Here is an 18,488-nt window from a genome sequence, read left to right as displayed (position 1 = left end):
AGTTTTTACAACACGAGTAGTTCAAGGAGGCGTTGTTTGAACAATCCAAACCATGTTTGTTACTTATGTGGAGAATATGTGTTTGAGAAGAGTAGAAATGTCATCAGAGACGCTTAAAAATACTTATTTTTTATATTTTGGAATGTTGTTAGATAAAAATGAAAAATCTTGGGCTCCTGATTGTGTTTGTAAATCGTGCGTTGAATAATTAAGATTATGGAAAAGTGGTAAAAGAAGTACTTTTAAACTTAAAACACCAACTATTTGGAAAGAATCGAAAAATCATCTCGAAGACTCTTACTTTTGTAGCGTGAACATAAACAGCTTAAACACCAAAAATCGAGCTAAATGGCAAAACCGAAGTAGTACATGTGTTCAGCGTCCAGTGCAGCATTCACCTGAACTTTCAGAGAATAAAAATTATATTGAATTTTGAAAAAATATAATGAAAATTATGTTGATCTTGTCGAAGAACTGCTTTTACAATTAAGAGATATGGGATGCAATTTCAGCATAAACTCACTTCGTCTTCAGTCATCTGGACAGATTTCCGGAAAATTTAGGAGATATGAGCGAAGAGCAGGGAGAACGTATGCATCAAGATTAACGTGTCATGGAAGAACGTTATCAGGGTTTCTGGGATGTAAATATTATGTCTGACTATTGCTGGTCTCTGATACGCCATTTCCCAAAGTCTACACATAAGAGAAGAGCTTTAAAGCCAAGTTTTTTGGAACTTAACAATTAATATAATTTTTAAACAAATATTCTTTAAGGTAAATACACGTTTTTTCTCTTTAAACCGCACTTAGCTGAATCTCAAAAACTAGAGCTGATAAAAAAAAAACTACTAATAGTTTTAAATATGGTTAAATATGAGTAGTCAACAACAGCTTAAAAAATCCCGGCAACAAATGTACTGTAAACTAGTGTAATTAATATTCCTTGAAAATAACGAAATGCTTATCTGTCAACACTATTAGCGTAATCGCGGAAAATATTGAAATTCGAGTAGACGGCGCCTAAAAACAACGCACGCAATATATGAACGATTAATCTGCTTATCTCAGGAAATGCCACGGAACGACAATAGCTCTAATTGATTATGATTAATAAAGGTACCTACGCACTAGTCAAGTCTGCGGTTAAACACTAATGCAAATTCCAACCTGCAACAGTCATTTCATGACGTTGGGGAAATTTGTTGTCAGTGACACTAATGAATAAATTGCCTTCATTAATGGCTGTACCGCGTTAAATTGCATCTTTGTAACTGCTCTAATAGACACCAATTGGTTTTATTTCTTCGATGATGTAACTTTTTCGACCTTCGTGAAGATTTTGCCCAGATGTGTCTTGTCTAATAAAAATCACTTGTAAAATTAACGATAACTACTCTTTACAGATCGCAGTGGTTATGTACAGACATTACGTGCACCGTAATGTTACATCTATGAACTTCGACAACCCGGTGTACCGCAAGACGACGGAGGACCAATTCGCGCTCGAGAAGAATGGCTACGCACCGGGCAGCAAGCTGTACCCCAGTACCGTGGGAGAAGAGGTGAGAGCGCTTACCGCCATGGAGTGTACGCTTAACATACAGAACAGTCTAAGATAAGTCGCACAAGGACGCACTGCCCTCCGCCAAGCCAATTAACGAGTTAGTGCCTCACGCCACTAACTCACTTCTTCCTTTCATATATTTTTACTGTAAACTAAGAATATTATTTAAAAAATGAGAACATCACTCCAACTTCTTGTGTACAATGAATTATACCCCGTGTAACTTGGCCAAAATGATAAATTGTTGTAAATATCAATGAAAACTAGCATTATTTTACTATAGTAAATAATTATTATAAGGTCTGCCTAAGACATTTTAAACTTGATGTATTTAGAGTTATTATATTTACTAGAGATTGTTTTAAGGATTTATAGGAGATATTTTCGTTTAGATTTAATGATTGTGGCAATTTATAATGTGCCAACATTTTTACCGCATCAGTATTAAATCATAGTTGCCAAATTATTGGCTCTAAGTGGTAGGTGTAAAATGCTGTAAATAGTCCCTTTTAAATAGCAAATATGATTTTTGTAATCTGCCTAAAGCTTAACATAGAATTTACTAATAATATTTTACTGCCGTAATATTTATTTTTCATGCGTTAACATGCGAGGGCATTAATATGGTAAGTTTTGAGTAGACTGAAAGTAGGCAAACTTTGATTAATTTACGTCACAGTGCGATTTAGTTGCATTTCGTTGGTTCTTAGATGTTCCGCTCAAGAAGCAGACATTCTAGATGTCATGCTCAAGAAGCTCAGATAATTTAGAAAACGTTTTCGATGACTAATGTGTATTTTCTCTTTGCAGGCCCAAGAACCTCTCAACACACCAGGTACAAATGACTTTGTATAGTGTACAAGCTGGAAGTAAATACAGTATAATGTCATTGAATGTGAAAAGAAAGAGAAGGACATGTGATACTTAAAATAGTGTTATCCAGTGAATGGGACTTAAGCTAACATTTTTGTAGTAAACTCTAAAAATAGTTAGCGTTAGTGCAGTGAAGTGAAAGCTTATTGGAACAAAGTTCTGTTTGCTGTCATGCCTCGCGCCGGGATGGATCTCAAAATTACGATTATTTCATCAGCTGTCATATCACAAGATTTTGGTTTTTATTTACACAGATGTAGAGAAAGGCAGATGTTTGTGAAAGTGTATGACAAGTGACATCTGTTAAAATTGTCGATGGTTTATCAAATTTGTTACACGATTACCATCTTCATGTTATGTAATTGGAAGCTTGGCGGTGTTCAGTCGGTAGTGACGGACTCGCCGTGGGGTCAGCTAGCGCCATCTCCCTTTCTCTGCGTCTGTACTCAGTACGTAAGAGATCTAGGTAATGCTTTTGTATCTGTATCACATTATTCGACGTTAGAAGGGACATGTTTGCTCTAATTTTCTCTTTACACTGTGAATAGTATAAACATTCTTAATATTGCTTTATCAAATGCCTGGTGCATTATAATTATTTATATAGAGTTTACAATTTTTTATTCCACTTTAGTTGATAATGTTAAATATTATACACCTATACAGCAATCTTAAACTCTAGAGTTCCGCATTCAGAGAGAATGAAAAGCTCATGTTTCATAATGAAATGTACTTAGTTAGTAGTTTGTCATGTTTTCCTAAATATTTTTTAAAATTGAACTGATTCTGCATATATGAATATGAAATCTTCAGGTACCTATTTACCTAGATTGATTAAAAATAAATAATGTATTTATTTATTGCAACAACACACTAGTAAATATAGGCTAATGATAACAGTATAATGTGCCAATTTTAGTAAAATTTACAATTGTGTCGCCAAATTTTATTGTACTATAAACTTGATAGTAGTTGAATTCTCATACGTTTGTTGCGTCTGTAATTTATTTGTACTATATAAAATTGTTATTATTAGCATAAAGCAGTTTTAATATGAATTTATATTTTATGTACCAGTTGAGTTTTTCCATCGAACAATTTTATGTATTTCTAATATTTAATAGCAATGAACGCATAGTATTTGGAATGTGACTTTGTCAAGCAAAATCCTGCCAAATCCTTAAAATATAAATATTACTCTATTTTTAATGTAATTCAATTACATTATTACATACTTGATGCACATTTCATACAATATGCCTAGCTCAATAAGTGTGGTCACCAAAATAAATTATTGTGTAAATATTGTCAGTAAAATATATGTAAAAGGTGTTAATACTATGACTTTTATTTATTAACCTGATTACTGATTTCTAAAATCAATCCAAAACTAAGCCAAAAATTTGAGAGGATATTAGGATCAAAGCTCATGAAAGGCAACATGAAAAATGTTTTGACAGACAACATAAATATTTCAAACAAAAAACATGCGAAGGAAAAATAAACGATCCCATATACATAATCACTTGGTTTATTGTACTATAACAATTAAGCTACACATACGGCGTACAGGCGGAAAATATATATCTACTATGAATATTCATCACACTTTAACTATTATGGGGTAAGAAATCACGAGCCGGAAGAGTGATCTTTAGGCTAGGTCACACCGAATATAGGATGACATATGCTGTACCCATGCTGAGCAATCGGGATTTACATAGAAATAATATGGCTATGAATACATAACTTGTATTCAGCTTACGGGTGCATAGAAATGGTCTGCGTGACGTTTTATGACAATTTAAAAAAACTATTGAAAATTCTGTAAGGATTAGCCTTATGATTGATGATAAGGATTTAAAAGCGTTATCATTATTACACTTGCACTTCCTCATATAAATGCGAATTAATATAAATCAAGGACTTAATAATTACTTAAAAATGGCATAACACTTTTATCTGCAGTAATCGGAGTAAGCCGGCCTTCAGACATTACATTGATGATTTGCAACAACGTACATATAACATTAATTTTCCAGCGTAGTTTAAAGCTAAGCGTCCACTTGTCGGTATCGTACGCAACGGATCGTAGTATTATTTATATAGAAACTCAAACAAGTGCGTCCACCTGTCCGCATCGTACGCATCGCACATCTTGTTTGAGTTTCTATATAAATAATACTACGATCCGTTGCGTACGATACCGACAAGTGGACGCTTAGCTTTAGTCTTATAAATAAATATAATAATAAATAACATAAGTTATTAACGCTAGTTACAGCCACACTGTTGTGAACAGTTCTATTTGTGTATTAAATATTTAAATAAACTTAAATAATAATTATTGAAAGTTTATTAAGTGTAAATAATAAAATTAACTATAACATGCCCGGGGATCGGTACTATCAACCACATATTCGCTAGTCTATATAAGTACACACATATAAATGGAAAATAACACCTAGCAAATGCTGCTATATTCACAAGATCGTTTTAAAATACCTTATTTTTTAAACAAAAATAAAACAATTCTACAGTAACTGAGCAATTCATATGAAACGCGGAATTCAAATTAGGGCCGTCAATAATTGGCAATTGGGTATTAATACGATCTAAAAGATATAAAAATATATCGCTTAATTGCAGTCATTGTTCTATACGTATCTTTTTCGTTATCAATGCAATCGATATATCAAGGCCCTGATAAACTTAACACGTGTATATTTCCCGCATTTTCAACGAGGTCAAGCTGTATATTAAAAAAAATAACGTGAAAAACGTAACGTTTCAAAAAACAACTAAATCTCAAGGATCGAGGTAGATGTAACTACTCGTATTATTATTACCTAAATGATAAATTGAAACGGCAACATTTTCAGAAGTGATTTTGATCGCTTTTTCACCAAAATATACATAATAACAAAAACGATCGGTTAAGAATGAGAGGGATCACACGCAGGACAGAGCTCCGTAGTCAGCTACAGTGAGATAAAAGATTTAAGGCATCATTTAAATAAATTTCCAATATTTTAGTACAATATTTGCTTTTAGACAGTAATTTAGGATTTTTGTTAAATGCGTGCAGATGACAATGATGATTATGTATCTACAGGGTGGCCCATCCATAGGCGTCCAAAAGAAAAATTTAGAAGCTCTATGCTATGGGGTATCCGAATCACCCCCATGTATGTTCAGCGATTTTTTGTAGTTTAGGAGCTAGAATTGTTTTTAATTTTTTTCTGTAATTTTCATTTCAACATTGTTTTTTCTATTTTAACTTTTTTTCCTAACGTTTACACATGTTTTTTTTGTAATTAATCATCATGATAATAGTTAACACCTGAAAAAAGCAGTTTGGTTAAACATCCTAGAACTTACATAAAATTTTATCTGAAGTTCAAAATTACTGTTGGAGTTCAGTAGCCAAAAATATTAAGGGCTTCAAAAAAATTATAAGGGGTTTCTAAACAGGTTTCTAATTTTGAACTTCAGATAAAATTTTATTTAAGTTCTAGCCAAAACTGCTTTTTTTCAGGTGTTAGCTACTATCATGATGATTAATTACACAAAAAAACATCTGTAAACGTTAGGGAAAAAAAGATAAAATAGAAAAAACAATGTTGCAATGAAAATTACAGAAAAAAATTAAAAACAATTCTAGCTCCTAAACTACAAAAAATCGCTGAACATACATGGGGGTGATTCGGATACCCCATAGCATAGAGCTTCTAAATTTTTCTTTTGGACACCTATGGATGGGCCACCCTGTAGATACATAATCATCATTGTCATCTGCACGCATTTAACAAAAATCCACCCTGTATATATAAGTTTATTTTAACTTTTTAAAATTATTGTAAATATTATGTAAAAACTTCAATTAAATAAATATTTCTTACCTACAAATGATTATCTGATAACAAATTTGTGCATGATAGGTTTACGCGTGCTTACCAAAATAAAATGGTGGATAACGTTTCAAAAGGTTATAGAATAGTATGACTACGGAACCCTAAAATAATTTTAAAGCCAACATTATCCTAGGATCACAAAATCAGTGTAAATTTTTGGTTCTAAATCACATAATAAACTAAGTTAAATAATTACCCCTATCGCATGTTATTTTGTATTACGCATTTTCACTTATCAAGTGGTAGTTCTAACTACATTAAAACTAAAATAAGATTAATTTATCTCCAAACAGAGGACATTGGTGCGAGGCAAGGATCATATCCCGTGACGTACAATACAAAATGGCAGAAGTTTGAATCCATCATGGATATAATGAATGCAAGTCATGCCTGTTTGGAATTGACGCCGTGCTTTTAATTAAGCATAATTGGCTAAACAATTAATCATAGTTTAACAAAATAATAATTTAAAAACTTTGCTACCAAAGTTTCGAGAAAGTGAGAATCCAAATTATATGATCAATATACTCAAACATCCTTCGTATTTTTTTTTTTAATTTCAGATTCAACTCTTATTTTGCCAGTGATAAAAAACACGGTACACAAAAGCTACTTGATGGTACTACATTGTACATTCTACAACTAAATTCGATTTTACAGTACAGTAACATTATTCTACGAAATTCTACCATTAGCTACTTTAATAGTAGGAATTTCATCGTCACTCACTCGCAGTCTCTTCTTTACATGGTCTGTTCCGTCTATAACATCGGAATCTTTTAGCTCGTCGACTCCATTGGTAGTTTGAGGTAGTTTAAGAGTTTCATACTGTTTGGTAATATGTTGCTTGTATATTTGGAATGTGTTTGCTGCAATATGCTGGCGGGCGTGCCGGAATAGCTGGTCGAAATGATGGAGATTGTGGCTGGAAGTCAGAAATGGTAGGTATTATATAATGGTAACAAAGGAACAAGGTCGAATGATAGTAGTTCTTGATATAACTGTCTAAATACATAATTATGGCTTGCATTATACCCGATGGTCCTATGATCTAACATGAATTTTCCTCTCTTATCTCTCTGGTTGGCTCATACGCAGCATTGCAAACGTTATAGGTTATAGGAAGCAAAAAATTCTACTTACATGCTCAATAAAACTGACGAAAGCATCTCCCTAGTATTCAAAAGATGGCGTATATACGCCCGCGTGTGTTTCTTACAAGTCAAACATTCGCATCCTTGTAATACTGGCGTAAAATCTTCCTTATACCTGTAACATAAACATTACTGATGTTTACCGTCAAACCATAGTCAATTACGTTGTTTGTTACAAGTTTTTACCTGAGCAGGAAATAGTTCCGCACAAAAAGTTGTGATGATAAAACATCAAACAAAAAAGGCAACTATGTTTATTTTTATACGATTTCTGAGAATTGGTTTGGGTGGGTTTTTTTAGCCAAATCAGTGAAGATCCAAAAATAATCTTAAAGTGAATTAAATTAAAAAAATACATAGAGTATCCAATAAAAGGGCACTGTTAGTTAACTGTTTCTGCATAGTTTAATTTATAAGAATTCAATTAGCAACGCAAAACACATAATGAGAGCTATATCACAACGTTGCCTAGCAACGAGAACAAGATAGTCACGTTTTAATCATCTCGCAGTCTGACACGTGAGTGCTGGCCTTTCCGACTTAATAATTTTAGGCGCTCACGAAATTCCGAAAGGCCACCTCATCGGCTGAGCAGCCCGTGTACTTTGCTCAATATTGATATCAAACAGGTTTTTAAACTTTAGTTCGGAGTACAAAGTCCAGCAATTGGTTGACCAAGAAATAAAACAAAACCTTTGACCCCATTTAAAAAAAAGTACAAGGAAAACTATTAAAAATGATTATCATGCTCGTTCGCTATTCAAATGAGGAAGATCAAGGATCGAAGGTTAAAGATTAAACATACCTTTCGTCATTGAGATCTAAGATGCACGGTTGAGCACTATATCGATTCGTATCGAAGTTGAGCGTCAATGCATGGCCCGCGTTGCTCAGTTTAGTGGGATATGAGCCATCGAACACGTCCCAGCCGTGTTCTATAGCCGACATTATGATTGCTGGATTCCAGCAACCTTCTACTATGCGTAACAAATGCTTTGGCAGTGCGTCCTGTAACGCACAAATAGAATCATTTAGGCAAGAAAAAATAAGTATGTAGTGAATATTTCGTTGATAGGTAGGTATAATATTAACGGGTCCTAAATATTTTAGCCTGATGTTTTATAATACATAAAAATGGCCTTATGTTAGGTACATTAAATGACCTGATGTTTTACAATAGATACATATTTTTTTTATTTCTTATAAAGGGATATTGTTTGGTTTATACATGACTAATATGGGTGTACTATGCCAAATCGAATAACAAATAATCGAATATCAATTGATCGACCACTATAAATCGAAATTCTAAATACTCGAACATTCATAATATCGAATGGTTATTAAATCGAACATTCAATACATCGCGCAGTCAATACATCGAGTGTTCAAAATATCGAATGTTCATTTGATCGAGCGTTAAATGCATCGTATATTTGATTTGGCATAGTACACCCGACTAATATACCTATAAATTATTTTCATGGGTGTTTCATACGTCCACTTTATACGCACGTCTTAATATAAAAAACAGGCGTGCATGAGGTTTTAATTTAACACTTAAAATTGTGATAAGTTTTATCGCGAGCGTCAAGCGTGTGTTTATATTTTACGTAACGTAACATAAATTTCCACATGCCTAAAGCACGGCGAAAAATGAACAATTTTACTAGAGAGTTACGTAAAGTTAGTAAGTATTTGCTAACAAAACTGTTATGAGAATAAAAATATTTTGGATATGTTCATTCTATATACCTTCAGCGGTATTGGTCCTATTCAATTAACATATTGTAACATGTACCAATTTAAGGTCCTTTAGTTTGCAACCCAATTATAAATGATTTGATTTTGCCTACATTATTCTCAGTAATCGTCTTTCAAAACAGTTAAAACAATACTATGCTTCTGAGGTCTTTGTACCACATACCCATTTCCTTGCTTCATAAAATACATAAGGACCTACAAACGATGACCAAAGGAAAGGAAACAATTAAGAAGCTGGATCTTATTTCTATTCTACTCTAATATATTTATATTTGAATCGTTATCTTTATATCTTAAGAAGGTTGTGTTACCGCTGACTACACAAAAGCGTGGGATTAGGCACACGCCATGCTAATGCCAATGACATCACAGTTTATTACGTCATGACGCAAGAATGTAGGTGCTGTGTACATTAGAAACAAGTTTTTTAAATGCCCACTTTTCCAACTATTTGATTAGCTGTGGAACAGTGGAACGTAAGTTTCGTAACAGTAAACACGTTTTCGTAACATCGGTAACCACCAGTTTACTAAAAGTTAATTTTATTTTAAACAAAAAAAGACAAACTACAAAACATTGCAATAACATTTTAAGCAGGCGCCACAAAAAATAAAACAAATCACAATCGCATTATATCTATAGCAAAATAAAGATTTTTTTTCAAGATACCTAATTTATAAAGCAAATAAGGTCAAATAGGGTGTCAAAACTTGTAAAACAAGTCAAAATGCATACTATGCAATGATTGTTTTTGCAGCTTGTTGCACTATTAAGTATCATATTACTTACACCAACAGTTTTAAAAATTCTTTCAATCTTTCCTGTTGCTAACTTCATGGATTCTTCCGTTCCATCGGTAACTCCTGCTAAAGCTACACCAGTCAGGTCGTCTTTGTACTGCAGCAAATGTTTTATTGACTCCTGACATTTCTTTGGTACACCAGTAGCTACTACTACACCTGGAAATATTTAAGAGATTTTATAGCATTTCATTTTTAACCTACCTCAAAGTTTTACTGAGGGAATTAAACAATATTTGATATAAGGGGTCACAGCTAATTTCATTCATCAACATTAATAAAAGCACTAGTTAATAACTATGGTCACCCTATTGTTCTTTGCAGTTAATAACCCAAACTTACTTGGTTTGTTATAAAAGTATTATAAATCACATTGATACCAACCTATGAGGGCACTATTTCGAAGCTGCTTTGAGGCCTTATATCGATACACACAGATATCCATCAGATTACAGGTTCTGTCCACAGATTTCAATATTCTCTTGTACCCCTCGTTAAGCGACGTACGGCAATCTGCAATCGCCAAAATTATGTCTGGTTTGTAAACTTCCATCAAATCCATATATCTGAAAATTTGTTCAATTGGCAGGAATAGAACTCTATTGCTAATATAAACTTAATAGAATGAAACAGTATATTTTCAAGTGATGGCTGTTTTTATGTTATAATTCGTAATTTCAAATTAACTACTTAGGGAAAGTCATTAAGTAATTGATCAGATATTGTGTCCAACCTATAGAAGCAACTGTTTTAAAACACAAAATCTAATCTTCTCTCATGATCCATAAATCATATATTTTTTGCATAACAAGTCATGCTTACCTCTCAGCAGTAACCATTTTCTTTCCATTCTTCGTCCAAAGAGGTACTTTGTTTAATTCAAAATGTCCTGAAGGGGTTACCTCACTCATGTTATGTGGTGTGACACAAGCAAAATGGTCTGGTAGACCAGTAAACTTGGCAACCCCCTCTCCTTGGGCTCGCAGGCCTGGCTCCATTTGCAGAGAGTTTGATATGGGCACCCATAACAGTTGTGGGGTTGTAAACACTTTGGATAGTACTTCAGCTGTCATATGCAGCACGCTGCCACCCTGTAACAGTTTAACATAATATATGATGGAAAATACCCTTTTGTAAATCAAACTTTTTTTCTATATCATATGCTTAGGGTTTTTCCAACTGTGCGGGTTGGCTTCCAGAGCCGTCAATCTTATCTATATAAAATTGGTTGGCTTTAATTAATACTACTTCGCTAGTCTTTGGGTAGTATAGAACAAGTTTCCATATAAAGTCGGTTGGTACCTAATCTTGAAATGAGTCAACATCTGAGCAATTTCTTGGAGATATTACAACATAATCAGATTTTTCACTAAGAAACACGTAGATAAGTATGGAAAAAACTTGCCACGCCTCAGATGACCCACGGACCAACTTTCTACATCATAATTACTTAATATAGCATTATACTGAATAATATCAATAATTTCTAAATGGTTTGTCAGGGAAAAATAATCGGAAAATTGTTGCAATATGTTGTAGCCGTTATCTTTCTTATTATAGCGATATGAACTTTAGATTAGAATTCAAATGAGACCACATTGTAGATATTTCGGTCAATAATAACAACAGTTGGTATACAATAATAAATCAATATTTTGCTAGAGTACCTGAGTCAGTAAAGCTGTTGTTGGAGTTTCAAGTACGGTGCTAGGCGATTTCAAAAATCCCGTTAAAGTACCGATACGTTCACCACCTGAGGTAGCTTGTTTGATTGCAAAACGCATTTTTATATTAGAAATAGGTATTAAAAGGTAACTTTATTTACACTTCTACGCGCCGCGCGTAAAAATAACCTCAAAGCAAAGCAAAGATTGGCAGTCGCAATGACACAGATGACACTTAAGTCGCAGAGTTGCCAATTTAATTTAGTAAATAATGGTTGCTATAAAAATTATTTTGGTAGAAAATAAATACCAATAAATTAGATCTATGTTATAAAGTAAAATACGGTAGGTATTTTATTTTTTTTGTAATAATTTTAAAGTAAAAATTGCTTGATATATTTCAGCCAACTTCACACTGTTACTGTTTCCTTTTAGTATAATAAAAGATATTCTTTATTAGAAGGTACAATTTATTGGTATAGGTACTCAATATTACACACACAAAGGAGTACCTACCACATAAGCGAGCATTTAGTTGGACTACAAGGGGCTGGTAAATAATTAAGGGTGCATGAGGAGTATACCTACATAGAGTTAGCACTAAGGCAGTATATAGGAGTAGGTACATAAGGGAGCATCAGAGCATGTATGGGAATATATCAAGGTATTCCAATATCCTGTCCGATTGAGGCACAACCTGATGATCTCAAATTCTCAATGGAACATAAAAGAACTGTGATGTTACAATTAAATCAGGGTTGTTGTGGGAATCCGCTTCTGCACCTGAGCTACCTCCGGTCGTGTTGGATTGCTATCCATCGGGCTATGAGAGTGAGGGAATAAAGATTGCACCTGTGTCTTGTGTCAGTCTAGCTGCGGAACAGCTGGCTGATCTCTTCGATCTTGGGAGCAGCCATCATATGCACGCCCGACCGACATGTGCCTTCCCAGCCTGCATACATACCTACTTACGTACATAAACTTTATTTAAACCTTGTTGTTTTTTTATGTCTCAGTTGAAAATGACAGTTTGAAATTAACTGTTATAATTCTTAGTATATACGGTTAATAAGTATATGAGTCCAATTACCACCAGTATTTTTATCCAATAAAGGCATATAAGCTACATCTGTTCTTGATTTCTGTTATAGGAACGTGATTATTTATCACGCCATTCACGAAATAGGCTTTTCAGCTGCCATTATCGTAAGTACCCTTTGGAGGGCTGGTCCTACAGAAGGGAACCCACCCTTTTACGTCTCATTGTTTCAAAGAATGTTGCGAGATCTAATGGATATATTAATTAAGTTTGCTCATTTACGACGAATACTGTAGGTGCTTTGCAGCATTAATTAATAACTGAAAGGCCCCTTTTAATAAGTGGCTTCATAGCAGGAAATTTATTTTTAAGAAACCAGGCGGAACTGTTGTTGGTATCATTTTGTATTCCATGCCTCTGGGCATTTTATCATTTATTAATTTTCATATCATTTACCATATCAACCCCTCTGCAATTCTGAGGGGATAAAGTTTTATAGCTGGTTGCCGCAATGGGAGCTTATTTGCAATTTTGAAACTTACTGAATTATCCGTACCTACTTTTGATAAAGGGTTATGTTATGTAGAGATCAATTTTACTGACAGCAAATAAAATAGTAGGTAGGTAGGTAATAAATAATAGATTCTATATGATACGTTCAATTATTTCAACCCTAGACTTATGGTTGGTTATTGTTCTTGCAGTCCAAACCACCGCACGACGGTAGGGCGCATCTTTATCGTGAGACTATGAAGCCCGCCTATTTCTCGAAAGCTCCGCTGTTTACATTCTCGGGGTAGTTAACTTTAATATCAAAACGTTATGAGATTCAGTATTTTAATGACCATTTCGATGGCGATATTAAAATGTTGTTTAACCAGTGCAAGTTAATCCTGGCACTTTACAGCGTCCTCTATTAAACGCGAGGTCATGCCAAAGGCTGGAAACCAGTGCAATATAAAACTTGAGCAAACTGCGTCCAAGCGACTCGGAAATTTTTTAGAGCTACGTGAATTACCCGAAACCCTAATATTAATGTATGCAAGCTAATTTGTGAGTCACACTCAGATTTTAATGCGGGGTGGAAAAACCTAGTTTACGGCAGGAAAGCTGGTAAAAAGTTGTATAATAAGTTTCTCGTATGAGCAGGCGTGGTCATGCGCCCCTGCGCGTCGGTGCATTAATGCCTTACAACTTAATGCTAGCTTGCACGCCGACCACTCGTGCCCGTAACGAGTCCACAAAGAATATGTGATGGATCACACACAAGAGAGTTTTTGCCTGCATTTATAGTTCGCTTCTGAGGCCATGCATTTTTTAGACTATTCCAAGACATTTAGGTACTTTTGGAAAGTAGAGGATTTGTTTGAACTATATTATAGAACTTTTTTATTATTGAACTCAGGAGTCCTAGTAGTTTTTTTGAATCCTTTTATTTTATCTACTAAACAATTAAATCGTCAAGCACCATGACAGTTCACGTGCGTCATAGCTAAAACTGTCCCAACTGTGGAAATGTATAGATCAGATGGTATATAGTTTACGACATAAAGCTAGGTATTTTATGCTCGTTCCACACCAAATGCAAATGTCTATCACATCTGCGTCAGTATACCTAAAGTCGCTACTCTCCAAGCTGCTGTGGCTAAAAGTCTAAAAGCCTTTGTGCCTCGGCTGAATCTAGAGCCACTTGCGCGGTGTATGTATACCCGCCTTTATTTTCTGTGTTTACACTTACCTCTTTTATTATGATGCACACGGGTGGATTATTTTACATGACACGGATTTTCAAGTGAGGAAAAATGAATTAAAAAAAAAATGGCACTATCTAAATGTTAGCAAAGTCTATCTTTCAAAGTACCTATAATACACGTAGTGTTATAGCTCGCCCTTGCAGAGAATTTGGGAGAAAATTATTGAAGGAATTCTGATTCTATATTGCAAATGTGACAATTTGGTTAGGACCTTGGATAACAAGAGATACTATTTTGCTATGCAAATTGATTATCCTTATTCTATTGAGTAGAGCTACCCAAGAGACCCAGTAACATCAGAACACTGGACTAATGTCTGCGACTACCATATTTGTTTGCACAATGACGAACGTAAGCTTGTCCCTAAGGACCATACACAAATCAGCTTTACATAAGTTAGTATGCTAGACGCAGGCTACTAATTTCTTCAGGTGCGTGGGCCAAATTGTCCCATATGACCCTTACATACACATTAATCTTCTCATAAGTCACTTCAAAACCCACATTGCTTGATATTTCATTCAGGTACGCCAGACAAGAGGCCCCTCAGGATATGTATGGAACTTTATCAACATGTTAACTTGTCGTCTTATTTACAAATCTAATATTCAACGTTTCCCACGAGGCTGGTTTAGACGCCATATTTAAATTACTTCTCTCAAAGCGGGATTACGTTCGGCTGAGGTTAAGAGGCAAAATTTCACTTAATGCTCTCTCACATCTTGTAATTTCTTTAACTTAACCAACGCAGTCGGCTTCTCTCTGCATTAATGCTAATACCCTCGTATTAACTCACGTTTATACGACCTACATCGCAAAGCTTTGAGAAAAATACATTCATTTAAATAAGATGTTGTCGTATGAGCTTCCAGATTGTATTACGAAAATAACCATGTTGAAAGCTTGGTTCTATTATGCATACCTACCTAATGTTAATGTTTGTAGTTGAAGGTATTCCTAAACATTTTTGTTTATCCATAACAATAATTCCCTTAGTTGATAGAATGATTCTCACATTCGTCTACTTATACTCTTCCCTTAATTAAGTAGTTACGTATCTACTATTTACTTGCTTACCTACGTTTGTTAAATGTAGGTAATTCTAGTTGTAATAACAAACAGAAACACGTGTAAAAACACTGAGTAGGCAAGGTAATTACTAAATGGAGTACCTATCCATCCGTAGGCACATTTTCTCCAACAAATTCTGTAATGGAATTTGTGAAGTGTGTGGTAAAAAGCCTGTGTTTGGCTTTGTGTGATGTCATGATATTATGATGCGATGACATAAAAATAAATTCATACAGAGATAACAGTTTAACAATATACTAGCGTTTTCGGAAAACAATAACTGAAGTTTACGTTTTAATTAAGTTACAGTACTATTAGAGATTTTAAAGAAATTTAAAAAAATAAAACATAGAAGTTATTTCGGAAACTTACTGTAACAACGTTGATGTGCCTGATAAAAAAATATTCACGACCACCAATAAATTATTTGAACAGAAAAAGGTCTTAATCATAACCATGAATATCTAGAAACCCTATTAAACATCACTACATTTACAGGTAGAGGACCAAAAATAATAAAATTAAAGCACCTACCTAGGTACCCTACACCAGCGGTTCCCGAATTCTTTTGGCTTCGGAACCCTTTTCGTCTCACCATTTTTCGGCGGAACTTTAGCTTAAGTAAGAAGTAAACTAAAGACGTAAATACACTTAGGTACGGCTCGTGGCGCGTGGTAGCACACCAAATGGTTATATGGTTAGAGACATATTCAGTATACTCAGGCGTAGCATGGCTATCTGCCACACGGGCCAGAAAACAATTTAGCCGCTCTTGACTTTGTGTATTATGTGAATAGTTTTCAGTTTGAAGACTGACAAAGTAAACGCAAAAAGAAATAGATTGGGATTGTACAGGTGCGAGGCGAGCGATCGCGATTTTTGTAACCAAAAGAAGAAGTTCCAAACACCCGCTAGCATTGAAAGACAGTCTGTGGTAGCCGGTACCGCGAGCGAAGCGAGCGCGAATTTTTTTTAGTTTAAGTACCTACACAAAATAAACAAAACCACTGTAAATTAATAAGGTCTCAAAAAGCAAATCCACACAAAAAAGCAAATGCAAATGAATAAGCAGCTAGCGAAGAAAGCGCTATTGCTTTTTCTGAACCAGAGGAATAAAATATAAACATCAAAGGAAAGCTTGACGGAAGAGCGCGAATTTTTTTCCGTGTTGGATACTTGAGCAATTAAACGAACATAAAAACATCACACGTAACATGGAGTCGCGAGCGAAGCGAGCGCAAAATTTTCGGATTCGCGGAGGTGCAAAAATTGGAAATAATGTCACACTTTGATTCATGGTAAAAATAGCCACTGAAAATACTCGTATGCCGTGTCATTTCACGTCCTGTCAAATGTATGAAAACGTATAATCCTGGCTGGATGAAATAAGCCCAAAAATGCGGTGATTTTTGGCCGACTCGCTACCTACTTTTGCCGATTGCCGAAGACCTGGAGGTATTAAGTTAATCTACAATTTGTAAAAAACGGAATTAAATTATCTGCTGCCGTGGCCTTCCCCCGCCACTCGTCGCGAAAGTACGAGACTTACACTCCCGAGTGGTGCCTAAATGGAATTTTGGAATGCAATATTTAAAACAATTTAATTGAAAATGAATAATAATTTAATATTGTCAAAAGTGAAACGATTTACCATATAGAAATCTTGAATTTTCCACGGAACCCCTGAGGGCCTGTCACGGAACCTCAGGGTTCCGCGGAACCCCATTTGGGAACAGCTGCCCTACACTAATATTCCGTTTTATTACAAAAACATTTACATCGGAGAAATGCTAAGTATTTGCAGAGATCGTTTGATATATTTTAAGGCCACGGATCACAAAAAAAAAAAAAAAAACTAGTAGGTAGGTCGGTAGTTGCGCAACAGAAGGAGGTTTTGAAGCAAGGCTAGATTTGTTCATATTATCTAGATCCAGGCTAGGTTTTTTATGTTTAGAGGCAATGGAGATCACAAATCTCTGATTAGTGAAAAATTAAAATTTTGACGAACATTTACATTCTAGTTCAAGTAAGTACCTAGGCACGGTCCCACCGAGTACAGTTTGAAATAAAGTAAGGCCAGGAATATATTATTCACAGTTTGAATGTAAAACATTCGCTTGAAGGGATTTTTTATTCAAGAAAATAGATTCTTAACTAATCCATCTAGAGCTTTTTATTTTAGTTATAACTTATGCAAGCACGATTTGAAAGCTAAGTACATGGTTACCTTCATAGATTTCTGTGGTATGGTATGGTATGGTGTTACTAATTTAGTTTTACTACTTTTTCAGAACAAATTCTACCAATAAGTACCTCAATATTAAACTGGAAGTGGCCATAAAACTGTGAAAGTATAACAAACATACGAAACGGAAAGGGCAAAATAAAAAGTTACGGGCCTGTACCCGACAATGGAGTAAAATTCGTTCCCATAAAACGGAGGTCGAAAGGCATTAGTATTAAACATTTATGCGATGAAAAATATGTCTGCGGCCAACCTTGACTAAATATTTTATTCCCATTTATAAGCCTGCGTGTTCCATAAACGTCAGAAAAAGCTTCAATGTGTAACACATTGGCGACACGTGACGTGACGCGGCGAGTCGACGCTACTTGGAATCCCGAACGTCGAAGATAAATCATGTTAAACTCGCGTAAGTCCCTCTCACCGTTTATAATGTGAAAGTCAAGACTGTTTTTCCAGATACTTCAATTCATATTTATTTACGAATTCAGATGAGATTTTATTTTTAGGTTCACTTAACAGGTATTTTGGTTTGCCTGAAATAAAAAGTTTATCTTATTTTTTTCTGTACTGAACGTCGCAACTACTTACATATTATTTACTTCTTTACTCCTAAAATATAGTGTTACATTTCTTCTTTTATT

General features: G+C 34.6%; 2 protein-coding genes across 11 annotated transcripts in view; one reads left to right on the top strand and one right to left on the bottom strand.

Moving 5' to 3' along the window:
- The window catches only part of LOC124633096 (low-density lipoprotein receptor), a 174,832-nt gene extending 171,055 nt beyond the window's left edge, over positions 1 to 3,777 (top strand). For 9 of the 10 annotated variants that reach the window (XM_047168259.1, XM_047168240.1, XM_047168232.1 and 6 more), the window contains 2 exons: positions 1,406 to 1,564; positions 2,377 to 3,777. In XM_047168259.1, the coding sequence (XP_047024215.1) occupies positions 1,406 to 1,564; positions 2,377 to 2,421 (204 nt within the window). In that variant the 3' untranslated portion in view covers positions 2,422 to 3,777. Of the gene's footprint in view, positions 1 to 1,405 lie in introns of all 10 variants that reach the window. The other variant, XM_047168205.1, reaches the window with a different exon arrangement.
- A 3,087-nt stretch (positions 3,778 to 6,864) lies between these two features.
- On the bottom strand, positions 6,865 to 11,950 carry LOC124634188 (queuine tRNA-ribosyltransferase accessory subunit 2). Its single transcript, XM_047169635.1, has 7 exons — positions 11,739 to 11,950; positions 10,894 to 11,162; positions 10,456 to 10,637; positions 10,061 to 10,230; positions 8,313 to 8,515; positions 7,497 to 7,622; positions 6,865 to 7,278 (listed from the first exon to the last, which is right to left on the bottom strand). Exons 1-7 carry the CDS (start codon positions 11,853 to 11,855, stop codon positions 7,029 to 7,031), a joined length of 1,317 nt encoding a protein of 438 aa, XP_047025591.1. The 5' UTR covers positions 11,856 to 11,950; the 3' UTR covers positions 6,865 to 7,028.
- Between the last annotated feature and the right edge of the window lie 6,538 nt (positions 11,951 to 18,488).

Source organism: Helicoverpa zea, chromosome 1 (genome assembly GCF_022581195.2).
Source record: "Helicoverpa zea isolate HzStark_Cry1AcR chromosome 1, ilHelZeax1.1, whole genome shotgun sequence".
In the NCBI taxonomy this organism is placed as follows: domain Eukaryota; kingdom Metazoa; phylum Arthropoda; class Insecta; order Lepidoptera; family Noctuidae; genus Helicoverpa; species Helicoverpa zea.
This window is presented reverse-complemented; position numbering and strand designations above follow the sequence as displayed.

What these genes read in the sequence shown, in the direction of transcription:
- LOC124634188 (XM_047169635.1), bottom strand. Translation starts at nt 11,855, where the DNA reads ATGCGTTTTGCAATCAAACAAGCTACCTCAGGTGGTGAACGTATCGGT. An exon ending in AAAATGGTTACTGCTGAGAG is followed by an intron (nt 10,638 to 10,893) that starts GTAAGCATGACT and finishes ACAAATTTTCAG; the next exon opens with ATATATGGATTTGATGGAAG. An exon ending in TCGAAATAGTGCCCTCATAG is followed by an intron (nt 10,231 to 10,455) that starts GTTGGTATCAAT and finishes AAATATTTCCAG; the next exon opens with GTGTAGTAGTAGCTACTGGT.